The sequence below is a fragment of the Coturnix japonica genome, unplaced genomic scaffold (assembly GCF_001577835.2).
Source record: "Coturnix japonica isolate 7356 unplaced genomic scaffold, Coturnix japonica 2.1 chrUnrandom455, whole genome shotgun sequence".
NCBI classification, from domain to species: domain Eukaryota; kingdom Metazoa; phylum Chordata; class Aves; order Galliformes; family Phasianidae; genus Coturnix; species Coturnix japonica.
In genome coordinates, this window is record NW_015439871.1 from 32,497 (window position 1) to 42,077 (window position 9,581).

Sequence of the window (9,581 nt, forward strand, 5' to 3'; positions counted from 1 at the left end):
ATGGGGTTTTATATGGGGTCCAATTGGGTTTGGGTCGGTTCTGTTGGGTTCTATGGGGTTTGGGGTGGTTCTATTGGGTCCTATTGGGTCCTATTGGGTTCTATTGAGTTCTATGGGGTCCTATTGGGTTCTGTGGGGTCCTATGGGGTCCTATGGGGTCCTATTGGGTTTGGGTTGGCTCTATGGGGTCCTGTGGGGTCCTATGGGTACCAATTGGGTTCTGTTGGGTTCTGTTGGGTCCTATTGTATTTAGGGTGTCTCTATGGGGTCCTATGGGGTTCTGTTGGGTCCTATTGAGTCCTATTGGGTTCTGTTGGGTTCTGTTGAGTTCTGTTGGTTTCTATTGGGTCCTATTGCGTTTGGGGTGGTTCTATGGGGTCCCATGGGGTCCTATGGGGTTCTATGGGGTTCTATTGGGTTCTATGGGGTCCTATTGGGTTTGGGTGAGTTCTATGGGGTCTTATTGGGTTCTATTGGGTTTGGGTTGGTTCTGTTGGGTTCTGCGGGGTCCTATGGGGTCCTATGGGGTCCTATTGAGTCCTATGGGGTCCTATGGGGTCCTATGGGGTCCTGTGAGGTCCTTTTTGGGGTCCTATGGGGTTCTATTGAGTCCTATTGGGTTCTGTTGGGTTCTGTTGGGTTCTATGGGGTCCTATGGGGTTCTATGGGATCCTATTGGGTTTGGGTTGGCTCTATGGGGTCCTGTTGGTTTCTATTGGGTCCTATGGGGTCTTATTGGGGTCTTATGGGGTTCTATGGGGTTCTATTGGGTTCTGTTGGGTCCTATTGAGTCCTATTGGGTCCTATGGGGTCCTATGGGGTCCTGTTGGGTTGTGTTGGGTCCTGTTGGGTCCTATTGGGTTCTATGGGGTCCTATGAGGTCCTATAGGGTTCTATGGGGTTTTACGGGGTCTTATGGGGTTTTATGGGGTCTTATGGGGTTCTATGGGGTCCTATTGGGTTTAGGTTGGCTCGATGGGATCCTATTGGGTTCTATTGGGTCCTATTGAGTCCTATTGGGTCCTATGGGGTCCTATGGGGTCCAATTGGGTTTGGGTTGACTCTATGGGGTCCTATTGGGTTCTGTGGGGTCCTATTGGGTTTGGGTTGGCTCTATGGGGTTCTGTTGGGTTCTATGGGGTCCTATAGGGTTCTATGGGGTTTTACGGGGTTCTATGGGGTTTTATGGCGTCCTATGGGGTCCTATGGGGTTCTATTGGGTCCTATGGGGTCCTATGGGGTCGTATGGGGACTGTGTGTAAGCTGAAGGAGATGGCCAGGAGGCAGAAACAACACAGGTATATGGGGTTTTATATGGGATTTTGGGGTCTGTAGGTCCATATAAGTTGGGTTTTGGGGTCTGTAGGTCCATTTATGTGAAGTTTTGGGTTCTTTTTTGGGGTCTATAGGTCTTATTTGGGGTTTTGGGGTTTTATTTGGGGTTTTGCGGTCCATATAAGTTGGGTTTTTAGGGTCTTATTGGGGTTTTAGGGTCTGATTTGGGGTTTTGGGGTCTATAGGTCCATATTAGGGTCTGTAGGTCCATATATGTTGGGTTTTGGGGTCTATAGGTCCATATATGTTGGGTTTTGGGGTCTTATTTGGGGTTTTAGGGTCTTATTTGGGGTTTTGGGGTCTATAGGTCCATATTGAGGTCTATAGTTCCATATATGTTGGGTTTTTAGGGTCTTATTTGGGGTTTTGGGGTCTATAGGTCCATATTGGCATCTGTAGGTCCATATAGGTCCATATATGTTGGGTTTTGGGGTCTTACATGGGGTTTTGGGGTCTATAGGTCCATATAAGTTGAGTTTTGGAGTCATAATTGGGTTTTTAGGGTCTGATTTGGGGTTTTAGGGTCTTATTTGGGGTTTTGGGGTCTATAGGTCCATATTGGGGTCTGTAGGTCCATATATGTTGGGTTTGGGGGTCTATAGGTCCATATAAGTTGGGTTTTAGGGTCTTATTTGGGGTCATATTTGGGGTTTTGCCGTCTGTAGGTCCATAGAAGTTGGGTTTTGGGGTCATAATTGGGTTTTTAGGGTCTGATTTGGGATTTTAGGGTCTGATTTGGGGTTTCAGGGTCTATAGGTCCATATTAGGGTCTATAGGTCCATATATGTTGGATTTTGGGGTCTATAGGTCCATATAAGTTGGATTTTAGGGTTTGATTTGGGGTTTTAGTGTCTGATTTGGGGTTTTAGGGTCTGTAGGTCCATATTGGGTTCTATAGGCCCCATTTCCCCCCCATAGCCCCATATAAAACCCCATAGGCCCCATTCCCCCCTATAACCCCATATAAAACCCCATAACCCCTATATCTCCCCCTATAGATGGACTCGTCGTGAACAGTCTGACTTCTACCGCGTGGTGTCCAGTTATGGGGTGGATTTCGACCCCGAAACCCGGCGGTTTTGGGGTCTATAGGTCCATATTGGGGTCTATAGGTCCATATAAGTTGAGTTTTGGGGTCTATAGGTCCATATTGGGGTCTATAGGTCCATATTGGGGTCTATAGGTCCATATTAGGGTCTATAGGTCCATATATGTTGGGTTTTGGGTTCTATAGGTCCATATAAGTTGGGTTTTGGGGTCTTATTTGGGGTTTTAGGGTCTTTTCTGGTATTTTAGGGTCTTATTTGGGCTTTTAGGGTCTTATTTGTTGTTTTAGGGTCTTATTTGGTGTTTTAGGGTCTTATTTGGGCTTTTAGGATCTTAATTGGGTTTTTAGGCTCTTATTTGTGGTTTTAGGGTCTTGTTTGGGGTTTTAGGGTCTTTTTTGGGGTTTTGAGATCTCATTTGGGGTCTTATTTGGGTTTTTAGGGTCTTTTTTGGTATTTAGGGTCTTTTTTGGTATTTTAGGGTCTTTTTTAGGATTTTATGGTCTTCTTTGGTATTTTAGGGTCTTTTTTAGGATTTTATGGTCTTCTTTGGGGTTTTAGGGTCTTACTTGGGGTTTTAGGGTCCGATTTGGGGTTTTGGGGTCTATAGGTCCATATTGGGGTCTATAGGCCCCATTTCCCCCCCATAGCCCCATATAAAACCCCATAGGCCCCATTCCCCCCTATAACCCCATATAAAACCCCATAACCCCTATATCTCCCCCTATAGATGGACTCGTCGCGAGCAGTCCGACTTCTACCGCGTGGTGTCCAGTTATGGGGTGGATTTCGACCCCGAATCCCGTCGGTTCCGTTGGGGTCGGTTCCGTTCCTTGGCCCGTTTGGATCGAAAGACGGACGAGAACCTGACCAAGTTCTACCACGGCTTCGTGGCCATGTGCCGCCAGGTCTGCAGGCTTCCACCAGCACCGGGGGACGGTAAGATATGGGGATTTTTATGGGGTTTTATGGGGTTTTATGGGGTTTTATGGGGTTTTTAGGGGGTTTTTATGGGGTCTGTGAGGCCTGTGCGGCCTGTGAGGCCTGTGAGGCCTGTGGGGCCTGTGAGGCCTGTGGGGTTTTTATGGGGTTTTTATGGGGTTTTTAGGGGTTTTTATGGGGTTTATGGGGTTTTTAGGGGGTTTTATGGGGGTGTTTATGGGGTTTTATGGGGTTTTATGGGGTTTTATGGGGTTTTTATGGGGTTTTTATGGGGTTTATGGGGTCTGTGCGGCCTGTGCGGCCTGTGGGGCCTGTGGAGCCTGTGAGGCCTTTGGGGTCTGTGAGGCCTGTGGGGTTTTTAGGGGGTTTTTAGGGTTTTTTTGGGGGTTTATGGGGTTTTTTATGGGGTTTTTAGGGGTTTTTATGGGATTTATGGGGTTTTTAGGGGGTTTTATGGGGTTTTTAGGGGGTTTATGGGGTCTGTGCGGCCTGTGAGGCCTGTGGAGCCTGTGAGGCCTGTGAGGCCTGTGCGGCCTGTGGGGCCTGTGAGGCCTGTGGGGTCTTTATGGGGTCTTTCTGGGGTTTATGGGGTTTTTATGGGGTTTTATAGGGTCTTTATGGGGTTTTATGGGGTTTTATGGGGTTTTTATGGGGTTTATGGGGTCTGTGCGGCCTGTGCGGCCTGTGAGGCCTGTGAGGCCTGTGGGGTTTTTATGGGGTTTTTATGGGGTTTTTAGGGGGTTTTTACGGGGTTTTATGGGGTTTATGGGGTTTTATGGGGTTTTTATGGGGTTTTATGGGGTTTTATGGGGTTTTTAGGGGGTTTATGGGGTCTGTGCGGCCTGTGAGGCCTGTGGGGCCTGTGAGGCCTGTGGGGTTGGCGGCCATCTTGGCAGCTGCAACCTGCCACCCGCACCGGGGGACGGTAAGATACGGGGTTTTTATGGGGTTTTGTGGGGTTTTTATGGGGTTTTATGGGGTTTTTAGGGGGGTTTTTATGGGGTTTATGGGGTCTGTGCGGCCTGTGCGGCCTGTGAGGCCTGTGAGGCCTGTGAGGCCTGTGGGGCCTGTGAGGCCTGGGGGGGTTTTATGGGGTTTTTATGGGGTTTTTAGGGGTTTTTATGGGGTTTTTAGGGGGTTTTAAGGGGGTTTTTAGGGGGTTTATGGGGTTTCATGGGGTTTTTAGGGGTTTTTATGGGGTTTTTAGGGGGTTTTTACGGGGTTTATGGGGTCTGTGCGGCCTGTGCGGCCTGTGAGGCCTGTGAGGCCTGTGGGGCCTGTGAGGCCTGTGGGGTTGTTATGGGGTTTTTATGGGGTTTTATGGGGGTTTTTATGGGGTTTATGGGGTTTTTGGGGTTTTTTGGGGGTTTTTATGGGGTCTGTGCGGCCTGTGCGGCCTGTGAGGCCTGTGAGGCCTTTGGGGTCTGTGAGGCCTGTGGGGTTTTTAGGGGGTTTTTAGGGGTTTTTATGGGGTTTATGGGGTTTTATGGGGTTTTTATGGGGTTTTTATGGGGTTTATGGGGTCTGTGCTGCCTGTGCGGCCTGTGGGGCCTGTGAGGCCTGTGAGGCCTGTGCGGCCTGTGAGGCCTGTGGGGTTTTTATGGGGTTTTATGGGGTTATTATGGGGTTTTTATGGGGTTTATGGGGTCTGTGCAGCCTGTGAGGCCTGTGAGGTCTTTGGGGCCTGTGAGGCCTGTGGGGTTTTTATGGGGTTTTAATGGGGTTTTTAGGGGTTTATGGGGTTTATGGAGTTTTAGGGGGTTTTATGGGGTTTTTATGGGGTTTTTATGGGGTTTTTATGGGGTTTATGGGGTCTGTGCGGCCTGTGCGGCCTGTGAGGCCTGTGCGGCCTGTGAGGCCTGTGAGGCCTGTGGGGCCTGTGGGGCCTGTGGGGTTGGCAGCCATCTTGGCAGCCATCTGCCATATGGGGTTTTTATGGGGTTTTTATGGGGTTTTATGGGGTTTTTATGGGGTTTTATGGGGTTTTTATGGGGTTTATGGGGTCTGTGCGGCCTGTGCAGCCAGTGAGGCCTGTGAGGCCTGTGGGGCCTGTGAGGCCTGTGGGGTTTTTATGGGGTTTTTATGGGGTTTTTAGGGGTTTTTATGGTGGTTTTTTCCAGGACGGTTTTCTATGGCGCGTTTTTTACTGAGGTTTATGGGCGTTTTTAGGCGCGTTCTTATGGGGTCTTTTATTGTGGGTTTTTATGGGGTTTTATGGGGGTTTTATGGGGGTTTTATGGGGTTTTTATGGGGTTTATGGGGTCTGTGCGGCCTGTGAGGCCTGTGGGGCCTGTGAGGCCTGTGGGGTTTTTATGGGGTTTTTATGGGGTTTTTAGGGGTTTTTATGGGGTTTATGGGGTTTCTAGGGGTTTTTATGGGGTTTTTATGGGGTTTATGGGGTTTTTATGGGGTTTATGGGGGTTTTATGGGGTTTTTAGGGGGTTTTATGGGGTTTTTAGGGGGTTTTTATGGGGTCTGTGCGGCCTGTGTGGCCTGTGGGGCCTGTGGAGCCTGTGAGGCCTGTGGGGTTGGCGGCCATCTTGGCAGCTGCCACCTGCCACCCGCACCGGGGGACGGTAAGGGGGTTTTTATGGGGTTTTATGGGTTTTTAATGGGGTTTTAATGGGGTTTTTATGGGGTTTTTATGGGGTTTTTATGGGGTTTATGGGGTCTGTGCGGCCTGTGAGGCCTGTGCGGCCTGTGGGGCCTGTGGAGCCTGTGAGGACTGTGAGGCCTGTGAGGCCTGTGGGGCCTGTGAGGCCTGTGGGGTTTTTATGGGGTTTTTATGGGGTTTTATGGGGGTTTTTATGGGGTTTTTGGGGTTTTTAGGGGGTTTTTATGGGGTTTATGGGGTCTGTGCGGCCTGTGAGGCCTGTGGGGCCTGTGAGGCCTGTGAGGCCTGTGGGGCCTGTGCGGCCTGTGAGGCCTGTGGGGCCTGTGAGGCCTGTGGGGTTTTTATGGGGTTTTATGGGGTTTTTATGGGGTTTTATGGGGTTTTATGGGGTTTTTATGGGGTTTATGGGGTCTGTGCGGCCTGTGAGGCCTGTGAGGCCTGTGAGGCCTTTGGGGCCTGTGAGGCCTGTGGGGTTTTTATGGGGTTTTTATGGGTTTTTATGGGGTTTATGGGGTTTTTAGGGGTTTTATGGGGGTTTTTATGGGGTTTTATGGGGTTTTATGGGGTTTTTATGGGGTTTTACGGGGTTTTTATGGGGTTTTTATGGGGTTTATGGGGCCTGTGCGGCCTGTGCGGCCTGTGAGGCCTGTGGGGCCTGTGAGGCCTGTGAGGCCTGTGAGGCCTGTGAGGCCTTTGTGGCCTGTGAGGCCTGTGGGGTTTTTATGGGGTTTTTAGGGGTTTTTATGGGGTTTTATGGGGTTTATGGGGTTTTTGGGGTTTTTAGGGGGTTTTTATGGGGCCTGTGAGGCCTGTGAGGCCTGTGAGGCCTGTGGGGTTTTTATGGGGTTTTTAGGTGTTTTTAGGGGTTTTTATGGGGTTTATGGGGTTTTTAGGGGGTTTTATGGGGGTTTTATGGGGTTTTTATGGGGTTTTTATGGGGTTTATGGGGTCTGTGCGGCCTGTGCGGCCTGTGAGGCCTGTGAGGCCTGTGGGGCCTGTGAGGCCTGTGGGGTTTTTATGGGGTTTTTAGGGGTTTTTATGGGGTTTATGGGGTTTTTAGGGGGTTTTATGGGGTTTTTTTTGGGGTTTATGGGGTTTTTATGGGGTTTTAGGGGGTTTATGGGGTCTGTGCGGCCTGTGCGGCCTGTGAGGTCTGTGGGGCCTGTGAGGCCTGTGGGGTTTTTATGGGGTTTTTATGGGGTTTTTAGGGGTTTTTATGGGGTTTATGGGGTTTTATGGGGGTATTTAGGGGGTTTTTAAGGAGTTTTTGGGGTTTTTAGGGGTTTTTATGGGGGGGTCTGTGTGGCCTGTGCGGCCTGTGCGGCCTGTGGAGCCTGTGAGGCCTGTGGGGCCTGTGAGGCCTGTGGGGTTTTTATGGGGTTTTTATGGGGTTTTTAGGGGTTTTTATGGGGTTTTATGGGGTTTTTATGGGGTTTTATGGGGTTTTTATGGGATTTATTGGGTTTTTATGGGATTTATGGGGTTTTTAGGGGGTTTTATAGGGGTTTTTATAATGTTTTTAGGGGGTTTTATGGGGTTTTTAGGGGGTTTATGGGGTCTGTGCGGCCTGTGAGGCCTGTGGTGCCTGTGAGGCCTGTGGGGTTGGCGGCCATCTTGGCAGCCATCTTGGCGGCCATCTTGATGAGGTTGGCAGCCATCTTGATGGGGTTGGCGGCCATCTTGGCATCCATCTTTATGGGTTGGCGGCCATCTTGATGGGTTGGCGGCCATCTTGGCAGCCATCTTGATGGGTTGGTGACCATCTTGATGGGGTTGGCAGCCATCTTGGCATCCATCTTGATGGGTTGGCGGCCATCTTGGCGGCCATCTTGGCGGCCATCTTGATGGGTCGGCTGCCATCTTTATGGGGTTGTAGAGCATCTCTATGGGGTCTATGGGGTTGGCAGCCATTTTTATGGGGTTGGCGGCCATCTTGGCGGCCATCTTGATGGGGTTGGCGGCCATCTTGGTGGGGTTGGCGGCCATCTTGGCAGCCATCTTGATGGGTTGGCGGCCATGTTTATGGGGTTGGCAGCCATCTTGATGGGTTGGCGGCCATGTTGGCGGCCATCTTGATGGGTTGGCGGCCATCTTGGCGGCCATCTTGATGGGGTTGGCAGCCATCTTTATGGGGTTGTAGATCATCTCTATGGGGTCTGGTGGTCTCAATGGGGTCTGGAGGTCTCTATGGGGTCTCTATGGGGTTGGTGGCCATCTTGATGGGTTGGTGGCCATGTTTATGGGGTTGGCAGCCATCTTGATGGGTTGGCGGCCATTTTAACGGGGTCTGGATGTTTCTATGGGGCCATAGACCCCCATTCTAACCCCTTATCTCCCCCCAGAGCCCCCCGACCCTTCAGTCCCGGTGACCCCCATGTCCTCCGACCATCTTTATGGGGTTGGCGGCCATCTTGATGGGTTGGCGGCCATCTTGATGGGCTTGGCGGCCATCTTGATGGCATTTTAAGGTCTCTATGGGGTCTTTATGGGGTCATTTGGCCTCTATGGGGCCGTAGACCCCCATTCTAACCCCTTATCTCCCCCCAGAGCCCCCCGACCCCTCAGTCCCGGTGAACCCCATCTCCTCCGACCATCTTAATGGGGTTGGCGGCCATCTTGATGGGTTGGCGGCCATCTTTATGGGGTTGGCGGCCATTTTAATGGGGTCTGGAGGTCTCTATGGGGTCTCTATGGGGTTGGCGGCCATCTTTATGGGGTTGGCGGCCATGTTTATGGGGTTGGCAGCCATCTTGATGGGTTGGCGGCCATCTTGGCGTCCATCTTGATGGGTTGGCGGCCATCTTGGCGGCCATCTTGATGGGCTTGGCTGCCATCTTGTTGGCATTTGAAGGTCTCTATGGGGTCTCTATGGGGTCTTAAGGCCTCTATGGGGCTGTAGACCCCCATTCTAACCCTTATCTCCCCCCAGAGCCCCCCGACCCCTCAGTCCCGGTGACCCCCATCTCATCGGACCGCGCCGCCCGCACCCTCCGTCGCCTGACCCTCCTCCGCCGCCTCCGCGAGCAAGTCCTCCGTCACCCCCTATTACCCACCCGCCTGGCCCTGTGCCCCACACCGGGCCCCGATCTCCCTTCATGGTGGCAACGTGGCCGCCATGACGGCGAGCTCCTCCATGGGGCAGCCCGCCATGGCTTGGCTAGGCCCGAGGCGGCCATCTTGGGCGACCCGGATTTCTCCTTCTTGGCCTCGCGTTGTCGGTTCCTTCGAGCCCAAACGGCGGCTGCTGCTTGTGGGGCCCTACAAGGTGGATCTATGGGGCAGCCCCATAGAGTGGTGGTGGAGGAGGAGGAGGAGGAGGAGGAGGAGGAGGAAGAGGGGGAGATGATGGGCAAGATGGCGGCCAACGGATCCGAGTCGTCGTCGTCGTCTTCGTCGTCGTCCGCGGAGGAGGAGAGCGACGACGAGAGGGGTGAGGGGGATAGACCCATTATATCCCCTAATATCCCCCTATATCCCCCCATAAGACATAAAGCCCCGCCATAAGACCCCAATTTTTTTTTTTTTTTTTTTTATTATACCCCATGACCCCATTTGATTCCCATAGAACCCCATTATACCCCATATGACGCGCCATTATATCCCATAGACCCCCCATTATACCGCCCTAGACCGCGCCATTATAT

At 51.6% G+C, this 9,581-nt stretch overlaps 1 protein-coding gene across 1 annotated transcript in view; it reads left to right on the plus strand.

Moving 5' to 3' along the window:
* The window catches only part of LOC107306994 (chromodomain-helicase-DNA-binding protein 8-like), an 18,509-nt gene that overhangs the window by 944 nt on the left and 7,984 nt on the right, over positions 1-9,581 (plus strand). The window contains exons 2-3 of the mRNA XM_015850425.1: positions 3,112-3,320; positions 8,867-9,367. Coding sequence (XP_015705911.1) covers positions 3,112-3,320; positions 8,867-9,367 — 710 coding nt within the window. The remainder of the gene's footprint in view (positions 1-3,111; positions 3,321-8,866; positions 9,368-9,581) is intronic.